Source organism: Pagrus pagrus, assembly GCF_965226575.1.
Source record: "Pagrus pagrus genome assembly, chromosome: 4".
Lineage (NCBI taxonomy): Eukaryota > Metazoa > Chordata > Actinopteri > Spariformes > Sparidae > Pagrus > Pagrus pagrus.
Window position 1 is genome coordinate 11066226 of NC_140188.1, and position 22717 is coordinate 11088942.

The following is a 22717-nucleotide window of genomic DNA, read 5'->3' on the forward strand; positions in this document are numbered from 1 at the left end:
GGGAAACCTCTGGCAGTAGCTTCACTATGAGTTTGTGCTTTTATCTTAAGATACAATTAATTGATCTTAATTGATTTGACTAATTATTCAATTAGGAGCATTGATGGAAGGTGGATCTAAGTTCATTCACTCGTGTGGTGTATTCAAGGACAAATTGAGATACTTCTTTAAACATTGATAACAATTGTTTTCATATATTTTTGAGGTGGGATGAGATATTTTACAAACCTTTAATTGAGAGTATCCTGTCTTATCGTATTGTATGCTGGTATAAATATCCAAAAATCCCTCACAGGAACAAGTTATCGAAAATTTCAAGAACTGTGGGAGAATCTTGGAGGAATAGTGGACAACCTGTATCTGACCAGGCTGACCAAGAAGACAGACATGGTCGTCCCTCCTGCTCAGAGGTGTAGATACATAGAGATCAAAACCAACCAGGCAAACAGAAAAATGAGTTACTTCCTGTTTCTCTCTATTAGCAATGTCATCTGCTTTCTTCGTCGGCAGTAGTATAGGCAGAAGTATAAAATGCTAAAATGGGTCGGCAATAATACCTGGGTGGACCGCCCAAGTAAAATATATGTGTGGGAAACACTATTCCCACGGCAGTAACTTAATGAAACAAGATGTAGCAGCCATCGAATATTGGGAAAATATATGAACCACTGGATGGGAAATACAAGGATACATACGGGATGTGCTTCATACTCATTATCTATTTATTTTTATGATGATTGCTAGCATGCAGTTATTGACATGTACTGTACTTTAAATGTCTGTCTGGACTGTGATGACATTCATGATGGCTGCTACATATAATTTTCGGCTTTATGTTCTGTGCTGTACCACAAATTGCCTCTCAGAGGAAGTTAAAGTGTTTCTATGTTCACATGTGTAAATAATATTATGTTTTATCTTTATCCTTAAATCTCTATATCTCTTATATACTCTTTGGACGGGCCTGAGCCTCAGGTTGGAAACCACTGGACTAAATGATATACAAAGTCATTAAAACTAGCTCCAGCTCAAGCAGCTCAAACAGTAAAATGCTGCTCTGCTGCTGCAGAAAAAAGTAGTTTTCTAGTAAGTAAATTTATCCGGTAATAATTTTGTATTTTTGTGTAAATTGCAGTTTTGGTACTTTCACTTAACTAAAGGATCTGAATCCGCTAATGTAAAAGTTAAGACATAAATTCTAATCCTAATTCAGGTTTCCCTCGAGGGATTAAGCATCAACTGACAGGAAATAGGTGGCACACATGGCGGTGACAACAGCAGGTGCGTTGGTCAACCTGGGAGTTGTTTCACGCCATCAGGTACGGCTCGTCACGCAGGAGGTGTCATCAGGCTGGGAAACCTGGGAGTTGCTCTACAAAAAAAGTGAGCTGAGCCTCATATTTTCGTCCTACTTGCTGCAGCTCTTCATCAATTATATACATTAAAAGATGCTTGAAGATCCAGCACTCCCACTGTTCATCTTTGTAGACCACACAGCGCATCGGCAGATGGCCTGGATGCTCAGACGCGGGGTTCGGTCTGTTCTTTGAAGGCTTAGATCGCCTCTTATTTGCTCACTAACTCGAGAGTGCGTCCGTATCGTTTAATTCCCTCGCCTGGTCTTACTTTTCTTGTCTCTGCCCCTCGGAGAGTACGGCAACATAGACTACACATTTTTCATTGATTTCACATCATGAGCCTCAAACGTGTGTTTCAGTGTAAACTGTTACAGAGAAGAAAGAGGCACTCGAGGAGACTTTGAGTGCCTCTGGATCTGGATTATAATATTTTATATCTCGCTTCCTCTCCGACACACTCACATCCTACCTCCCTCTTCAAACTACAAGAAATGGTTGTGATTTGAGACGGTCACTGTGTCACATCAGGCAATCATGGAGTCATGAATTCTTGCTGACACAAACGGGGGACTTCACATTGGACGTTGATCAATTGCCATCTAACAACACCGACAACGAATGTTCAAGTATGCCAATCTTCACTCGACGGTAAAGTTAAGCTCTACTTGGTTTTAATTACACTGAACCACCATCTTTAGATAACGAGAGGCGTCCATATTTGTTTTGCTCTTTGGTACTTTCGTATTAGCAAGTGACAAATCAAATATATTACTTTTTAAAAAATCAGAGTTGATATAAAATAAATAGAAGTATGGCACATACCATCACCAAGGCCCGACAGTCCCCTTTACTTCAACCAAGACTAATCCAATGTCAAACTGGATAGCCATGCTCTATATTTTTTTCCAGATCTGCACCAAAAGTTAGTGGGGTCTATTCTGGGCCGACACCCATCCCCCATCCAAGTTTGGTGGGAATCTGTTCAGTAGTTTTTCTGTAATCCTGCTCACAAACAAAAAACAATATATACAAATACATAATCTCCTTGGCGGGAGTTCTCTTTGTTTTCTTCCTTTTCGGAAAAAATAACCCACTGGCTTCAGATTGAAGAGGTTTTTCATTTGTCCTAGTGGACAACACATGTGTCCCTAACGGGCTGAAATTTCGGCCCATGTGTGCAATTACTACCTTTTATCTAAATTTGCACCCCCACATGGGCCTGATGATGATGATGATCGCTCACATGGGCTCCACTTTGCAGCCACAGTGGGCCTGTTATGGTGACTGACAAGGGCAGACACACATGGAGGATATATGGAGCTGGTGGACAAACGAGCTGGCATTTGGGCCCCAATTGGGTCAACCAAATGGGGCCCTAAATGCCAGCCCATCAGTAACCCAGTGGCACAGTGGCGGGGTCTGTGTCTTTTTTATGTTTCAGTGTCGATGGCTAAGTCAAAATCATGTCAAAATGCTGGTGCGAAGGCGTATTTTCGATCTCTGAAAAGCTTGCTGAGGCTTGAAGAGTGAAGAGAAGGGGAGGACAGTGGAGACGAGACGAGAGAGGAGAGGATGAGGAGGAGGGAGGGCAGAGAAAGAGAGAGTGGCCTTAGTGTCTTTTTCGGGCACAAGGCCTTGCCATCTGACACCTGCCACTGAGTGGGCACGAATTCCCTGTCCGCTTGGCAGGAAGTTAAGGCCAGCAAACAGGAACTGAAAGGAGGAGTGTATGCAAATACCAACAGCCAAAGGAAATGGGTGCCCTTATAGTGTCTGTGCGGAGGCCAGACGAAAATGGCACCTGCTTCCCTCACAGACACCCATTTAGAGGACGACAGTAGCATAAAGTCTTCATATGAATTCCCTCTTTGGAGATCTAGACGCCGCAACAACTGCTGCTTTTTATATTTCCCATGAATATCTGTCTTTGAATGCAAAGAAAAAACAAATATTTGTTCGAGTTAAACACGTCCACCCCGAGCAACAAACAGCGGCTTACTGCATCATTATCGCTCGACACATTACATGCATGAGGTCGTGTAAAATGCCGTCGCTTAATATGCCAAATACACATGACATTCAGGGATATTATTAGTCCTGCTACAGCCCAAAGAGCTCGGTTTCTGTTGAAAGGCCTGACAGGAGTGGAGGGCAGAAGAGGGAGGGAGGGAGCCGTTGAAGTTAAGAGTGAATACTGATGAGGCAAGCTACACAGATGCAGTATGCCTACACAACAAAACACTGATGCACACACACACACATGCACGCCCACAGACGTTTTTCACGAGGAGCGTGCAGGTGACAGCAGAGTTACGACCTATTCACTCTTCAACCACAGACTTCAAGCGGCAGACAGAGATCTCATTTAGCCGCATACAAACACACACAATGAGACGCTCTCATGTCAGTGTTGATGTAAGGCGCTCCACGCAGAACACGGCGCAGGGAAGGTAATTGGCAGTGTGTGGCGAAAACGAACACGCCAGCGCGCAGCAAAGAAAACATTATGTTGTGCATTGATAATAAGCATTTATACCGATCAGCATTTCTCATTCCACGGTGATTATGCCGTGCGATGGACTTTATAAATGGCTCTTTACACAGTGTTTCGCATACGGCGCGTTGTAGTCATTATTCAAACACGAGAATCGCATCCATTGTAAAGCGTATGCATGATCGAATCAAATATGCATGAGATTCGCGCGGCACTCATAAGCGCCAAAAATATACATGTGAATGAGCTTGACAGGACTTTGCTCGCAAAGTCTCTCTCTCTAACAACACAGAGGATTACAGCTCTCTGAAGTCGGAGACCTGTGAAGCTTTAACACGAGAAAATCACCACTTTTGGCTTGAACGTTTCATTTTCATGGGCACAAGTCGCACACTCATGTCAACCGGTTATATGAAAGCTGAGAAATGCAAGAATGCAATTAGATTTCCAGCACATACTACACAAAAAACACCATATCTTGCAATCTTAAATTAAGGGAGATCCGTCCTTTCATCCAGATCTGCACCAAAAGGTAACGGGGTCAAATCTGGGCCGAGACACATCCTCCGTCCAAGTTTTCTGGAAATCCGTTCAGTAGTTTTTGTGTAATCCTGCTGACAAACCAGCAGCAGACCGTGTGCTAAACGAGCCACTATTTACTACATAGTTCTCTAAATTTGCTGCCCAGCATTTTATCTGACTGTCTGAATACTGAGTGTGAAATATGTGCCCACCGTAGAACAAAAAAAGTAGCATCCGTAGCCTTGAAGCGACCTGTGAAGCTTTAATACGAGAAAATCATCCCTTTTGGCTCGGACCTTTCTTTTCAAACGCCTGTTAAGGAAAGACTCACGCACTCACATTCACCTTAACATGAAAAGCTACCTTAATGCAGAGAGCACAAGGATCCCCTGCATTTACTTTGCTGCATCTTTGCTGCATCATGCGTCTGCAACCAGCGCTTCACGATCAACTGCTGCCAAACATTTGAAGCAGCTTAATATAATATCTGTCTAAAAAGCATTGCTCACATGAAACAGAAAACCACATTAAAACACAAAGGCTTCATTGTCTCTGTAGTCTCGGGTGCGCTGCAACAATGTGAAGACACACTTCACATAGGATTCTCTGAGCCACTGGGGCATTCCTGGGAAATGCAAAGGTGCAGATTTTTTTTCCGCCTGGTCATCAGTTTGATAGCTCTCAGACTATCGCAGACGATCCCTGCCGGAACCGCCTTAAACAGGACACAATCAATTCTCTCCTAACCAGCCTCTCATCCCTTCTTACCCCAGGCCTTTTTGAAAAGGAGCTGCAGGAACGATCTAAAACAACGTCTGACTGTCTAACTACCACTCTATCAGATTGAAAACATAGAGGATTATAAACTAGGGCTGCGTGATCGGGATATGGTGAAAAAACAATGATTTTGACAGATATATGATTGCACTGTGATTCTCGATTAGTGGGGACGATCATTTTTTGTGAAAAACTATTAAAATCATGACACTGTTGGGATCTGTGCCAAAACACTGAGAACAAGATTTGTTGGCCAGGGCTTCTCTGCAGCACTGTAGTACTTCATTATAATGCTGTTTTACCTTTATGTAAAAAAAATTACAACTTCTGCACTTGGCTGTATTGCAATTTTGGTAATATTTTTATCGATGGTGCAGCCCTCTTATAAACAGTTACTAACTGGACCAGAGAGCCGACACTTTACTTCTGGGTACAGTGTGGCTGAAGGGCTGTTTGTAGGTCCGAAACGTAGGATTAGTTTCTTAAATGTTTCTTTATGTCTTTTAGCACAAGAAGAATAAAGGACACTGTGCTCATCCAAAGAAATAAGGAGTGAATCGGGGTGTGTGTCACGATAGTAAAAAGCCCAGCGAGTACAGGAAGAGTTTGTACACCACAATCAATCAGGATGCACGTTTAAATCCACCCTTTAACTAACTTTGTTCAGCACAGGGGAGTGTAATTTAACGTGTTTGCAAAGTGTCCCAGTAGGGTCTTCAAATATGTCTAAAAATGGCCAATTAATCGATTAATCCAGTGGTTCCCAAACTTTTTCATGTTCAGGACCCCCATGACAGATGCACATTAGACTAAGACCCCCAGTTTATAAAGATTTTGTCTTAAAAATTTCCCTTTATATGTATTTTTTTTTTCTAATTTTAAAGCACCAACATGAAGAGAACAGGCACTGAGGGCGGGTGACTCACCATTGACTGTGAGGTGCACCCAGCTGCCGTTGTGGAAGGTGTCGTACTGCTGCTCCAGCATCAGGACCCTGCACTCGTACCAGCCCTGGTCCTCGGAGCGCACGGGGTCAATCTGTAGGGAGGCCTTCCCATGAAGAGAGGCTCTACCTGCAGACAGAGGGGACGAAAAAAACAACAGAATTTACCACCGTGCATTTGTCTTTTTCTGCTTTTTCCACGACTGGCAGCTTTGGTCACCGCAGAGATCTACTGCATCGTAGCAGTCGAGGGTTAAGTGTTTTACTTCAACCTTTTTCTTCTTGCAGCATCAAACAGATTTCCTTTTGCAGAGTCATGGTGTAACATTTTTCATCAGGCACTAGATTAAAAATAGTGCTTCTGTTTGTCTTTAAAGAGATTAAAAAGACAAATAAAACACATTCTTCCAGCGAGTGTTGTATGTTATTAGGATTAAAGTGCAACATTATACGAATCTTTGCTTCTCCCATTTTCCTTTTCTCCGCAAAGGGCTCCGTAAGCTCGCACTTTGAACCACTAGTTATTAAAATAAGCACCAGCCTGTTCCCTTTTTTTCACTTGCTACTTCCTATTCAGGGAGTGCGGCAGTCTGGAGCCTTTCCAAGCTCTGGATGGAAGGCAGGAAAACACCCTGGACAGGTTGCCAGTCTCTCACAGAGTTAACAGAGACAGACAATCCCTAATACTTACTGTACAGTCATACCTACAGGCAATTTAGAGCCTTCAATCAGGCTGACGTCCAAGTCTTTGGACTGTTGGAGGAAACACACACCGATATAAAGAGCGTGCCGACTCTAGATACCCAAACTGAAATGATCGTTAGCAAAATAATTCAGTTTGTAGATTCAGAAGAATCTATGCTAATGTTAGGGCTAACTGTCTCCGGGATGTAGCTTCACATCTCACCAAGAAAGCAGATATGTAACTGTGTTACATGGCTTGTTTGTTAATTTTGTAACAGTTGGACAGAGCTTTCAGTCTTTATGACAAGCTAACGGTGAGCTAACTGTATCCGCGATGTAGCTTCACATCTCACGGACGGACATGAGAGTGATATCGATCTTCTCATTTAACTCTGAAAGCAGCCAGTCCTCAAAATAGGTCTATATTTTAAAATCCTGTGGGATTATGCTCGTTTAGATGTTTGCTCAGCAAGATAATCTTCAACATGAACACCACTTTCATGATTTTTGAAGTGTAAATGGAATCGCCAATGGTAAAAGCTTATGGCTATAAACGAACTACATCGTGGTTGCACGACTTCAACATCACCACCATTAAGCACACTTGACTATAGATGTAAGAATAGTTTGCAACTAAAGTCGGCCTGTAAAGACAGAAAAGTGATCAGATGTTTCTCCGTGTTGGGTGTGATGACGTTTAATGTCCCACTTGTTTGCAACCGCCGTTTTTAAGATGCGTAAATGTAGTGTTGATTTGGACAGAGCCAGGTTTACCACAACTTCCTGTCTTTATGTTCAGCTAACATTAAGCTAAGCTAACCATCTCCGAGGTGTAGGCTGGCTTCACATCTGACAGACAGACGTGGAAGCTCTGTCCTCATCTAACTTTCAGCGAGAAAGCAAAAAATGTTAAAACTTTTCCTTTAACCGATTAAACATCACAATATTTAACTCAAAACTCTGTCTTGAAAGCGAACCAGTTACCTCCCAGGATTGGGATTTAGGCATAAAAGTACCTAGGAGCCAGACCTTCAGATGGATTAAAATAAAGTATTCGGTGTCTCTGTGGAAAAAAGACCAGCCTTCCACCTCATAGAAAATCATCTATTTCTTATTCAACTTCTCCATCCCCACTTCCTCTTTTCTTCAAGGCGGAGGATAAATTGGAATTCTAAAAGGAGGAAATCACAAGGGATGAGAGGAGTTCAGGAAACCAGGCATGGTGAAATCTTCAGCTGCTAAGCTGTCTGTCTTCAAGCCCGCAGCCCCGCTGCTCACATGGCTGCGTCTGACAGCCCAACAGACTAAAACATTCGCTTCTGCTCTGTCTGACGACTGTTTCTCAGACGGAGCATTTTTACAAACTTTGATGTGTAGATGTACTGTAAGCACTGTTTCCTGTTACTTCAGGATGACTGTCAGGCAAATATATTGACGTTGAGGGCGGGGCTGAATTGCTCCACTGTATATAAAATGCAATAGATAGGGAGGGGATCGCTGCCACAGTTGGGGTAGAAAACTGACAGGTTTTTTTTGCTAACAGAAAATCAATACGGCAAAGAGGAAGAGAGAGGAGTGGGGACTGCAGTCTTGCAGTAAAAAAGGTAGCTTGTCTTTAAAAAGTCAGGTCTATTTTTTGCCGGGGCATTGAAGTGCTGAGTGGGGCGAGTGGTGGCGTGAAGGGTAGGGATCAACCTCAGCTCCCATTTGTCAAAGAGTGAGAGGGTGCTGCTGTAAACAGAGTTAACAGCACTGTATCCACGTCAGGACCGACCCCCGGGGCATACACCACTTGCACAGTACAGGGTTCTGTCTACTGTGAAAACAGACGAGCTAACACCTCGTTCAGATCACATCACGAGCTCTGTCAGATAGAAGAGGAAACGCTAAAGAAGACAGAGTGACAGACACGGCGAGGCACGCGGAAAGACGACTTCAAGTCCTAAAGAGCGGCAGTTAGGTTGCCTCAAAGTATTCGGCCTTTGGTTGCATTGTGGGTGAACGCTTGAGTCAATCCTCCTATTTTTAATTAATTAATAATGGGACATCCTTGAGTCCGTGCAGACTTTTGAACCAAATTTGAAGAAAATGTTCACAAGAATAGGACGTACGGACGACCCGAAAGCCTCCCACCTCAGCTACGGCAAGCGCAGAGGCATAAAAAGCCCTATTAATATTTTATTCTGTATGTTCACATACTCATTAACTCCCTTGTTCCTTTAATAGTAAAAAAAAAAACTTTCACATCAATATCCTGTAGCCTGAAGTGTAGGAAAAACTCCTGAGAGAAAAATACTTTATAATTTTACATACATATTATTCATGTGCGTGCTCCAGCTGAAGTTGTTGCTAAGAGCGATGCTCGGGCTTCCAGTAGCTTGTCCCAAAGCGTTATGATCTGACACTTAAAATTTCACAAGCTGCACATCTGAATTATTGATTGTGTCACTGGGCACAGAAATAGATGTTTTTAAATGCTGTAATTTCAATACAGCTGCAGGACAAACTGGCTAAATGATCCAGTGTAGATTTGCAAGGAGATATGTACAACTTCTAACTGAAGGCGGGGGGAAATACAGAGTTGCAAAGCGGGAGAAAAAAAAAATCTTCTATTTTGGGAATCTTGACTCACAGATTAAAATTAATATACTGTTGGTCTCTGAACAATTAGCAAGACTGGAAACTGAACAATGGTAATGCTCACTGATCCGGACAAAATGACCCTCAGATGGATTTACTGTCACCGAAATCTGCAATCTGCTCTTCTGTGCTTGGTGAAAAAAAATGTTGGATTAGTCCATATTGTAAGTAAAGTATTCATGGATAATCTGTTTTTGGTAGCAGCTGTGTGATGGAATAATATCACATTTAGTCTTTTCACCAACTTTTTATTCATATTGAGAGATAACAATTCATGGAGACGGCCCAAATGAGCTCTGAGGCTGCACGACCCCAAACTGCATGAACATGCAATCCCCCCGGAACAAACTTTAATCTATGTAATGACACTGCCCATATTCATGTTGCATCTGTTCGCTGGTAATTCCTCAACGGTGGACTTGACGCCACATGGCTACCAGAGCTCGCTGCTGTTCTGTTCATACCCTGCTGCTCGTCAGGAGGTTACAGTAAACCATGAAACGCTCCGGCTACAGTCGCCACTGTAAAACAAAAAAAAGAGGATTCCCCAGACGGTGAGTCACTGCCATTAGTCCTCTTTGCAGTGATGACCCTGCTTGAAAAGCCCACAGGGAGGAATTTCAATGAATTCAGTATTATTTACACCATTTTCACTTTATTTCTATTACTAGAAAAAAAGAAAAATCTGTCCTCACGAGGGAGATGAGTCCTCCAGCTTCTCGACAAGCCGTGCTCTGCCTTTATTTCACAGCACATTACCAGGTCAGGCGGGGGTTTGTACTCGGTAAAGAGGTGGGAACAGGAAGGGATAATTCTGACCCCGTTCTGACAGCTCGCCATCTTGTCACAGAAGTATGATCAGAAGAGACAATTTCCAGCTGCAAGAAGTCTGTGTGAAGGCAGCGGCTAACAGATCGTCTAAGCCAGGAGAGGGAGATTTCACTGATGTACGATGTTGTGATGAAGGTAAAGAAAAACAGATATTTGTGTTCGTGCTCTTTTACTTCACCGTAATGTTGTCATGTTGCTGGAATTTCTAACTTATATACAAAACCTTTCAATACCACGGGAAAACGGGTAACCCTTACCCCACCCACTTGTTTATTGTTTTGGTTTTACGGATGTTTTGGTTCAGTCAACCAGCAGCTGTTTCAGTGAAAAAGCTAAAAACACTCACTGTAAGCTACCTGGTCCAGCACCTAACCTAGCAGAGAAACAAAGTCAGCGACTAGCCGGTGAACATAGTGGAGCATTTAGCAGCTAAAGAGTCAGGAGGTGGTGGAGACCAAAAACAGAGCTAAAAGAGAGCAAATATTATCGAGTTAAATCAAAGTAGATTATTTTAACTGTTGATTTTCTCAATTAATCGATTCATGTTTGGTCTATAAAATGTCAGAAAATGTTGATCAATGTTTGCCAAAGCCCAAAGTGACGTCTTGTTCTGTCCACAACCCCAAGACATTCAGTTACTGTCACAGAGGAGTAAAGACACACGAAAATAGTCACAATTAAAAAGCTGAAATCAGAGAATTTTTATTGCTAAAAAATTACTCAAACCGACTAAAAGATTAGTGTAATAGTTGACAGCTAATCTTTAACCGCGGAGCTCTCGGGTAAGGTAAGAGGAAATGATACGCAAAGTTTTAAGTTTACTGGGTACATCTAGCTGAAAGCAGTCTTATACAACCTGCAATAAATCCTGTTTACAAGACGGTTATGATGTTTGTCCACCTGATTTAAATCACGAGGGTGGGCTGAATAATATAAACATGTTTTGGGTGTTTTAACAATCAGTTAATGCAGGTTTAATAAATAAGGACCACTCATTTGTTGGTTATGGATTTTCATGCTCTATTATCAGATGACTTTTCTTGTGACCCCCCCATCTTACATGTACAGCATGTAGGGTTTTTTAATACACTGTACTGACTGTATACTGTCCATGCTCTGTGCTGCATTGTCACCAGAGTGTGTAGGAAAGAATGTATGTACAATGCAGTCATAAATCGCTGAGACACAGTTATTTCCCTATATGCACACACAGGCAGCAGATGCCCCTACGCAGCCCCGAACGCCACGTTAGAACGGAAAGAAGTGCAGTTCAAGGAACTAGAACGGTTTGCAGAAGACAGCCAAGTCTCTCTCTTAAGACTTAAAGGCTTCAGTGTACTGTGCCATGTGTTAGACCTAAAGCCTCAACAGCTGAAGTACCATTCTGAGGGAATGAAGGAAATGACGTGGATCAGGCTGAAATTGCAGGTCAATCTTCTCAATGAAATAGGATTGGGAGGTACGTGTACGAAGCAGTATGGCTCTGGTCCCAGCCAGAGGCTCATAATTAGGTCGGCGACAGGGAAATCTATATCCTGTATAATAACAGAAATGTTTACAGAGTGATTTAAGCTTTTCGAGACTCACTGAAAGGGGAACTACTGGTCAGGTTACACGATGCAAATGCTAATTAAAAATGATAAACTCTGTAATGTTGCCTATACTTTAAAGGAATAGTCCGACGTTCTGTGAAACGCACTTTTTTGTGGTAAGATTAAGATAATACGTCCGTATCATAAATATGAAGCTACAGCCTGTAAACAGTTTAGCTTAGCATAAAGACTGGAAAACAGCTAGCTTGGCTCTAGTCAAACGTAACAGAATCCACCTACCAGCACCTCTTAAGCTCACTAATTAACACGGATTAAACAAGCGAGTAATAACGTGTTAATTAGTGAGCTTTAGAGGTGCAGGTGGGCAGCTAGCTGTGTCTCTTTGTTTCTCGTCTTAATCCCACACTGAGCTAACCAGCTGCTGACTGTAGCTTCATATATCCCGTACATTTTGCAATTTTAAAGCGCATTAGCGTATTTACCCAAAAAAGTTGCTGCAGCTTTAAGGATGTTAAGAGCACAACAAGAATCCTTTTGTTTTTTTGCCTCTCTGTAAGTTTTCTTCCTGAAATGTTACACTGGGTGTATTCCTTAAATAATAATAATAATAATAATAATAATAATAAAAAAGAAATAAAAAGGTTTCCTGATGACATTTTGCTTGTTTTCAGTGCTTAAACAGACGTTTATCATGTTCTGTCCCACTCATTACCTCACCAATATATAACGAAACGATGCACCATGAGTCTGAATTCAACAGTGATATGTCTGCATGTGGTCAATCAATCACTGTGTCGTCAAGGCTGTTGCTAGCCGATGAGTCATGGGCGATGACGCTTGCGGCTCTCTCTGACACAACCTGTCAGAGCACTAACGGTTAGCTGTCATGCTGAAGAGAAAGTCAATCTTTTCTAAAGAGCTTCTTACTCCTTTGTGTGTACCTGGCAACGGAAATGCCGCGTTCATGGCGTCCGTGGTGTTGAGCGCTGCACTCGGAAGTGTGCTAAGTGCAAAAATAATTGTCACCCATTCAGATGAAAATGCCTATGGTGCACGCTCAGTAATGTAACGATCATCCTGTCCAACAGAACTGCGATTTGTGATATCATCCCGATAATCTCCCTGTGGTTTATTAGTTTGGAATCAGTAGTATTTACATATATCCAGTTTAATTTGTTTTTGTGCTGGATACAATGTGCAAGACATGCCTTCAGCCATGGTGACAGGCTCTGGCAAAGTAAATCAGAAAATCAATATAGTCCGACAACTTTTTCTCCATATTCATGATTATCCTGATAATGAAATTTCACCACGATCAACTTATTGTGAGTGTTTTTATCCCGATCCTCGATGAAAACTTTTATCGTCCCATCCTTAGTGCTTGTCTAAGAGTCGTGGTTTGGGGGTTTAAAAACATGGTCGCCCTAGTTTAGAGTGTAGCCTTAAAGTATGTGGATTTTCTGTGTATTAGCCCCGCTGTTGTTCTGATAAGATGACGTCCTTCATGACATGGTCACTGTTTATCATCATGTACAGTGAAAGTCTGTTGTCAACTTTGTATCTGCAGCAGTGTCATCGAAACAAAGTCCGGTGGATTTACTGTACTTGGCAACTGAAAAGCTCTTGATCCTGATTCGTGCCAAGATGCAAATGCTCATTCAGTCAAAAGTGGCAAACTCTCAATCTGTTGCGGATAAAATAATGTCTCTGTATTCTGTCGGAGCTGGATTACTTTGCTGTATCTTCATCTTCACCACATCTACAGACATCTTACCTGTGTACTCTGGATCCACATGAGGAGGGTAGAAGCGGAAGTTGATGAAGAAGGGAATAGGCACTCCAAACTTGAACCACTCCACCACATAGGGAGGCTGCTGGCCGTCCAGGGGAGGGGACACGTCACACCCCAGGATCACGCTCTCTCCGGCGCGCGCCGTCACAAACCGGGGCTCCTCTCTCACTCCGTGGGCACCTGAGAGGAAGAAGGAGGAGACTTTTACTACCAAAGAGGGGTGTTTTCCTTTTCCTTTTCCTTTTCCTGCAGACGAAGCAGAAAAATCTCAGTCATCCAAGACTGATTAACAAACAATAATCGGTTGGCAGTTAAGAGTAATCGACTAAACACATGATGGCCTACATATAGATGACTGTACATGGGTAGACCCTCTCTCGTTCCTCATCTCTCCACAGAAGAGCCTATCGTCATCTGTCACCTGCATCTGCTGGTGAAGTGTTTTGTGGTTGTGCCATACTGTACTATAAACGAGCTGCCAAGGGGTTCCATTGATCATCGCTGGCTGCTGCTCAGATAAGCTTTACTATGAGCACCACCAGGCCTGGCGTTCAGCCACGAATGTCCAGGCACGCTGCCGAGCGTTGACCTATCAGATGACTGAAAGGTCGGCATACCTGCCTCTGCAGAACGCTCACTCTGGGAATGGATTTTCTCCAGCTGCCACCCCCGCTTTCATTGAACCGGCTGTATCTCCACCGTCAGAGCGAGCGTGACTACCCGCCCTCGCCCTGGGGGGAAATCGCTTCAGGGATCAAGAGACATGCTGACGTATCACTCTGGAGAAACACCAGCTGCATAACTTAACGCTTTCATTAGCAGTATCATTTGCATTAGCAGGGCTGATTTTTACAAGAAGAACAAATAACGTCAGGACTTTGGGGCTCAAGCAGCGCGAGTGTTACTATCTCCGCTCCGTGTCCCACCGGCGCCACTGCCAACACGGTGCCTTTTCAGCTCTGCACTCTGGAATTAAAACCCAAATATTTTCACCCCGTTCTTCTGTCAGAAAAATAAACCTCCACCCCTACAGGCCCATATGCATCACTTAGTGATTGTGTTTACCAGTTTAATCTGCATCATCCTGTGACAGAGTTAATCCACTTTATTCGTTTCAGCCGGCACAGATTCTGGACTGAAACAGAGCAGATTTAATCAAATTACACTTTTTAAAAGTGGAGATGTGGTCTGCCAGTTACGAGCCTCAGTCCTGGAATCTGCTTTTGCTAATGTGCCTCTTTTGTTAAGAAGGGAGAAACAGCTACGCCTTGCTACAAATCAAACGCATGTGCATGACTCAATGAACCGCACATGACCAGCACGAGAATGCAAAAAGCTGCACGAGTCTGAGCGCTGACCTAAAACAGGGTTAATACCCGACAAACAGGCCCTGAACATTACAAGCAGTGGAGCTGATTGACAACTATAAGCCAAAGAGGCTGTACATCAAAGAAAGAACAAAACTACAAGCGCTAATTTGATTTGATTAATCTAAATCATGTCGGTAATAAAGCAGCATTTTTCATTAAAATGAAACTGAGGGGGAGTCGTGTTTGATCAGGAACGGCGTAGCGCGTCAAAATGCATTCAGCCGAGTCTGAACGACACGGGAGAAGATTGTTTCAGAGAGCTTTTTGCAGACATGATGCTCTGCCCTGCAACCTGTACACACCACGACCTTTAAATGCGATTCTGAGGAAACCTGTCCCATCCAGTTATGAGCACAACAAAATCAGAAATCTGCTAAACTAATCCTTTCAGGCTTGCAACAAGCTTGAAATTCACACCTGAACATGCTCCATTGCCGCCTCATTTATAACACCTTTAAAAAAGACTATAATAACCCCTTTTAACGCCCCGTGCAGGGGTTTGTGTTTAGCCATATGCTTTGAATTTTCTTGTTAAATGCTCTTTTGAAAAGTCCACTCAGTTTGAACATTCAACATTTTAGGAAAAGCACTACATAGTACGATCCAAGAAATAATGTGTCAATATCCGTACTCGTGATGAAGGAAAATTCTCACTGGGCTTTTGTTTCAAGTTTATAAAAAACAATAGTTTGCTTACTCTGGTGATCAAAAACCTTGATCAGAAGCTCAATTCTGATGCTGTTCTGTACATAGTTTGTCTGGTTAGTCATTTGTTTTATCAGCAATCTGACAAAAAAAGTTACTGATGCCGATTATAGGAAAATGCTGAATAGTGTAGCCCTAAAATCTTAATAATCATTTAATAATCGTTTATTAAAAATAATAGCCTCAAAAATCTAGCATCAGTCAGCCTCAGTGGTAGAAAAAGTATTGAAAATCTGTAGCCCAAGTAAAGTAACATTAATGAAAAATCACTCAAATATACTCTGATGCATCTCAGCCCTCAGCAGTCTGGGAGAAGGCGAGTCCAGGACCAACTGTTGTAGAAACACACGCGTACCTGACCAGATGTGTTGGATGACAGAGACATCGAGTGTCTTCTGTCTTTGCTTATGGGTCCGGCACTTGTGCTGTATGGCTTTCAGAAGAAAACAGAGAGCAGGCTCCCATCCATAATGAAACACACTGGACACATTGTTTGGTTTGAGTAAGTAGAGTCACTTGACATGAAGCACAGGCTCAAAACCTGCTGCTGAATGCTGCTGAAATCCATTGTTTTCTCTGCAGACGGTTCAGGTTGCAGAAGTTTTTCGAGGCTCGGGTTTCAGGCTGGCTTTTATTTTTGGATCGCGGTGGCGTTGGGCGCACGTCTTAGAGAAAAGACTTTAAAGACTTGAGATAATATATTGGAGGGCTCATAATTCTCCGATTCCTTTATGGGATCCTCATGAGGGGACAATCAGCATAGGCTTGGTCATCGCCTGTGCCTTTTTCATTTCCTTAATGGAGACACAGTGACCCAGTAGGGTTTATGGGGGCTTATTCAGGGAAAATATTTATGCTCTCAACAAGACATAAATGTTAAACAAGGGTCCATGCTTAAGATCTTCCAAATAGACAGAACTGTAGCGATAAAGGGATCGATACAGTTAAGAGATGATTGCTTTGGCACTGTAAATGTCACCGAAGTTGCACAGGTGGAAATCTGTCGAGTCAGATCTGCATAAATCAGACAGCTAATAAATCCAGAAGACCAATATGTTTTATATATCCTCCCTCGGCATATAGTGGATTTACTGCCATGATCATGAATTCCTGAAGGGTAACAATTCAGTCACCCGTCAGATAAATCATCTATACGGCAGGCACTTCATGTACAAAAGCAAAATACAGGAGGGGTAATTCCTCATTTCTTGGCAGAGGTTAAACAGGCGGTGGCACAGTGAGTTAGTCAGTTATTTATTGTTGATTAATCTGCTGATTAATCATTTGGTCCATAACATGTCAGAAAAGAGTGAGAAATCACTGTTATAAACTCCTGAATCCAAGGTGACATCTTCAACAATCTTGTTTTAAAATATACAATTTAATATACATATTTAAGACTACATTATCTGACCTTTTTGGCTCATGACCCATTAAATAAAACATGATGTACTAGTTTTGACCTCTGTCGATCAGATCTATCAGATTGCTCAAAAAAAGCATTCAAAATAGCGAGGCAGATCGTTGTTTTTCTTCATACCTAGTTCTTTAAGCATCTTGTGAGCCTCGTAGAAAATGAGAATGAAATTTTTCGGTATCATGCATATAACTATAACCCAGCCCACATGGGAGTACAAGACACCATGAACTCATACAAGCCAGGACCAGAGTGCTGCGTAAACACTTCCAAACAACAGAGAAAGTCCAAAAATAGAGAAGCAACTTAAGCATCTTTCATGATCAAATTTCATAAATCACTGACACAAACTTGTACTGTGCAGTACAGGAGGTATCAGAATAAATATGCATTCCATGTTTTGATCGTCTGTGCAGCAGATTATTTCAGGGTTTTGTCAAGATTTTTTTATGGGAATGTAACCCTTTGAACAGTACAAAAGATGATGGGATTCATTTCAAATCAAGCAGCTCACAGAATATTTTTAATAATGTTCAATTTGTTAATGACTGATCCTGGAGCTCTCCCAGCAGAGTCAACAACAGACCCAATTCCAACCTCATAGGTCATAAATGTATCAAGACCAAAACCCAAGGATTTATATCTGCTAGCATACATTACTGAATATATTCTGAAGTGACTGAGCCAGCGTACTTCTTACCATTTATATCTGTGTTTTGCTAATCTCCACTTTAACTACTACTACTACTCCAAACTAACCACATTTAACATCATTTGTTGGCTAGATTTCGACTCTGAATTATAAAATGACATCATCTGCATATAATTAAACACACAATTCGATATCGCCCGAGCAGAGTTTTTGTAAAAGGAAAATTCAAACCAGTCACTGAACACATCAAAATCTCCCACCTAGTTTAAAGAGAAGCAAATCTCTATTAAGCCAACTTCTAATAATACGTCATATTATTGGTACAGGCTTTTTTTCTTTGCATATGAGCTTCATGTACATTTTTTAAATTATCAATGTTTTAATTTTTTTCTGAAGTCACTGGATGAGCCTGCTTTTTGTTCAGTCAATATCTGTAGTAGTACCTTCGTCTGTTTTGTTTCATTGAGCTCAGTTTGTGTTAAATGCTTACTAACAGTGTAGGAGGGCTCTTTATGTCTGATGTGATAAAGACACAGTCTACGCTTCAGATGTGCCTAAGTTGTTGATCAGGACTGTGCTCATATTTGGTTTAAAAATTGTTTCACATGTATGGGGGTGTACTGTGTTTGTTCTTTCACTCTCACTATATCAATATATCATCGCTCTTTGCTATGTTTGTAATGTCTTGTAAGACCATGCGGGCTGGGCAACTTTTGGTACATGACATTAATGAATTATTAAGCACATGCGAGTAAAACAGCCAAAAAAAAATGTTTACTGATAGACACAATGTGACGAAAAAATATCAGAAACCAACAAAAAAAACATCTGTTGATGGTCAATAAACAGCTGCAGACCAGCACATGAATCATCGGGGGAGCGCAGGGTTTTAATCTGCAGGAGATTTTAACTCGGAGCGTTTTTTAAGTGGCCGTGGCTGAAAATGGCTCCTGCGTGAAAAGCACACCACACTGTACTTTCAGTAATGATCTCAGATTCGTACAGTAAATAGACTCTCGAGGCAATTTTGGGGCAATAATCATGCAGAGCAGAGCCGGCGAAATGTTTTGACAGTAATGACGTCCGATAACACACTGAACAAAATTGTGCGAAAATATGAAAACTGATGGAGTTCAGCGAGACACAGTTTTAGATGAGCGGTGCGCAGATGTTCTGGTGCAGGCCAACAGCAGCATGATATTTCACCCACTAAAACTAAAATCTAATATTTACCTCGTGCTCAGATTTGATTCAGTGAACGAGCGAGGAAAACCATTGCTCACTGCAGTTAGAGATTTTGTAAAGGATACATCAAAGTGTGCGTGCGCCTCGCAGCGAGGAGGATATGAGCGCTGTTTTATGCCGGACAGAGCTCCCGATGTGGAGGATGTAATGGAATATAGACTGGACGGAGGCTGGAGAGAGGAGCTCAAGGACGTGCAGCCACTGGGCTGGATGGGCCACTGACAGGGCGGTAATTGAATGCCAGCCTGCATGTGCTGAAGGTCACATCAGAGAATGGCCTGAGTGTGTGTGCGTGTGTGTGTGTGTGGTGGAGACATGCCTGTGTGTATCTGTACTATGTGTGTGTTAATCTGGGTCTGTAAAATCAAATGTGCAGAACTGAAAGTACAACAGAATATACACTCAGACAGTAATATTACACATTACATGTACATGAGCTGACTTTCATGTCAGGGGGTGGAGAAGATGGTGGTGGCATAACAGCTGGACAAGACGGCTGCCAAGAGAGAGTTTCAACATTTATAAGCTTTGAAGGAGATGTTGGGACATTTGCCAGATGTTGTTGTGCAAAACAACTAGATATTTTAAGGCAAAACAAGATCTTTTCCTAACCCTAACCTGGTGGGTTTTGTGCCTTAACCTAGCCAGAGCATAAGCACAGCGTTGTTACAACATAAAATGGAAAACTGAACCTAAAGAGTTGTAAAGTCGCTGGTGGATTTTGTTAAAAGGGTACAACTGGCATTTATTCTTGAGTCGAATGACTCTGCAGTCACGGGTGTTTATCGGCTTACATATCGGCCGACCCAAACGCTTCAAGTTAAAAGTTAAAACTAAATGTGTCTTTATGTTGCGACTCAATTTTCTGTTTCTCTCTAGTTTCAAGGATGTGCTCATGCTCTGCTTAGGTTTACACACGAAAACCACTTGGTTAGGGTTAGGAAAACATAACGGTTTGACTTAAAACACCTGTATTGATTGCCACAATCACGGATGAAGACGGTCCAACTTCCCCTGAAAAATAGCCAGTTTAGGTAGCGACAAAAACAGCGGGAAAAGTCTGCAGGTGTCCTTAAAAATACCCACTTGAACTGCGGTTGGCTGTTTGGAAGCTTTATTGTAATGACATCACCATCCCCTCCATCTCCTGATGTGAAAGGAGGCTAATAAGCATATAATTTGAACGTGATATGCCACATTTGGTACACATTGGATGTTACTCTGGTTTGAAGAAACGTTAATAATATCCTGGCAACTGGGCTGTGTCAGCACCGACCTGCAGGGTGGACAGGCTAATTTTCACCCCGATTCCAGCCGGACGCTACAACGCTTGTAATGCTGCAGTACCAGAATTTGGCACATAAATAGCATTAGATACATCTCTGTTAAAGCACCACTTGAACATCATGCATTCAGCGTTGAGTTTAAAGAGAGAATGAAGCAAAAGCTGTTATAAAAAAAGCCTCCGTGCTGCTTTTCTACTGTTTTCTGGGGGGGTTGCGATGTCGAACGTCAAGAAAACCAGTAAACACCGGAAAAACAAACAGGGAGGCAAATATTCGCAATAGGCAAGGAGTTGGTTTAGCTACGTATAAAAACCTGCGTATACCCGGTTTGGTTTCACGCTGCGTTTACCACCCTGCTAGATTTGGCTTCTCTATCTGATCACCAGTAATGAGAAACAAAAGCAATAACTCGAGTTACAGAGTCATCTGTGTACATCACACACAGAAATTAGAAACCTAGATGATGGATGATCGTGGTGGCTTATTTGTTAGGATGCATTTTTGTTTTGTTATTGGTGCAGAGGGAGAGTACTGTACACAAACACAGACAAGAACACAGACAGAGTACGAGACATTAAATACACAGGAACAGACAGAGGACAGGGGTTTATAAGCAACATAATGTGTACATTCAAACAACCACAAAACCTAAACAAAACAAGAACACAACGAAACCATAAATACATTTAATTAATGAATAATAAAATACCATAAACTCTTCTTCTCTGTCACTTTCCATCGCTGTCAAACGCCCAACATTCGCAGTTCTGGGCAGCGATCTTTCTGCCTTACTTTCCTCATCCAGCATTTAGACCAGACCTATTCAACTGGCGGCCCAATGCTGCCCTGCAACAACCTCATTGCAGCCATTTGATTACTTTGTTAGTACGCTAATTATCCCATTTATTACTTATTTCTGTTGCTAGTCACAACAATGCTTAATACAAAAGTTTTTACCCAGGCTGTTTAAGTCAAACTGAGAACCTACTTTTTAGTGTCTGAGGGATCCTGTCTACTGTCTCTACACGTAACTGTTTACTTGCAATCAAAACTCCATTTACTTTTCCACCGTTTTTACAGATTTAACATTCTGTAGGCCAAAGGGTACCCTCCAGTCCAGCCTATAGGCTTCTGTCCACATTAGGTGTAATTCAGCAGACAAGACAACGACCTCAGTGTCTCTACTTTTACTTTTGTACAGGAACAATCCAAGATAGATTCGCTCTCTTCATTATTTAGCCCTCTTTAATGGCAAAGTTCCCTCCTCAGACAAGCAATGCTCAGTCAGGGATGCAATGGATGTGCTGACACCTGCTCGAACACACAGCAAGGAGAGCGAGAGAGAGGGAGGTGTGTGTGTGAAATGGGCTTGGCTTGCCAAAGGCACAAAGGGCGAACCAACATTGCCGGGCACTGCGCTGCCAGAGGTGCATCACATTATAGGACATCTTTGGCAGGAGCGGTTCAGTCACAGACATTCCTCAGTCCGGCCACGATTCGGTCATTTTTCAGATGAGTTATAAATGCTTTAGTCGAGGTGTTTTAAATTAATTACACAAAGAGGCATATTGCTGCTAACAGCTCTTATTAGTGCTTTCGTGTGGCTTGTCTAATTACAGCTGCTGTTTATTCAGCATCAATAAATCATAAGCAACAGTGTGAGAGGAGCAGAGCTCCTGTATCGTATGTGAGCTGCTCAGACGTCCACAGAACGACGCCGGCTCCACATATCTTCCAATCAACGTATCCGCTTCCACATAATTCCCATTCACTCACTTCCTCTTTCAGCTGTATGGCGGTCTCGTATAGAAACACTCAAGCTGCAGTTCAGACGACATGAGTGAGCTCTGTGAGGATTCAACACTTCTCTCTGGAAACAAAGTACTTCTTGGGCTGGTGCATGTATGTTTCCCCAAAATAGAGGAAAGTCACAACATATTCAGGAGTGAAACGTTCCTTTCAGACGCATGGGATGTGGTTTTGATTGAGATGGAGTCAGTCTATGCTTAATAGTATTAAAATAGTAAATAAACATTATTATGCATATTATAATGGGGTTTTTGCATCTTTTCGTGGCCTATATAGTTAACTGCATGCATGGTTTAAAATGTCTATTATTACCATGGTAATTCTGTCTTAGCTCATTAGCACTATGAGCATCATTTCCTTTGTGTCTTAGCCTAAACCCCTAATCCTAAACACTGTAAGCTACTTTTTCAGTATCAATTTTAAAAGAAACTTTTTGAAACTAAAAATAAAATCTACAAAATAATACTCACACAAACAGTGATTTTCCATTTGGTAATCAATCATGGTAGAATTAGACGCTGCTAAATGGGCCAACAGAGTTATTATTTCATTACCATGTTGCATTTACATTTTCATCCATGGCTGCCCAAAGTGTGCATAGTAGTTTTCATTCCTATCTTCGACTAATAACTATTTTTT

At 42.0% G+C, this 22717-nt stretch overlaps 1 protein-coding gene across 3 annotated transcripts in view; it reads right to left on the reverse strand.

The window, feature by feature from the left end:
* Positions 1-22717, reverse strand: part of igsf9ba (immunoglobulin superfamily, member 9Ba) — a 71963-nt gene that overhangs the window by 40022 nt on the left and 9224 nt on the right. For all 3 annotated transcript variants that reach the window (XM_084350264.1, XM_084350263.1, XM_084350265.1), the window contains exons 2-3: positions 13577-13774; positions 6078-6224 (exon numbers count right to left, since the gene is read on the reverse strand). In XM_084350264.1, the coding sequence (XP_084206390.1) occupies positions 6078-6224; positions 13577-13774 (345 nt within the window). The remainder of the gene's footprint in view (positions 1-6077; positions 6225-13576; positions 13775-22717) is intronic.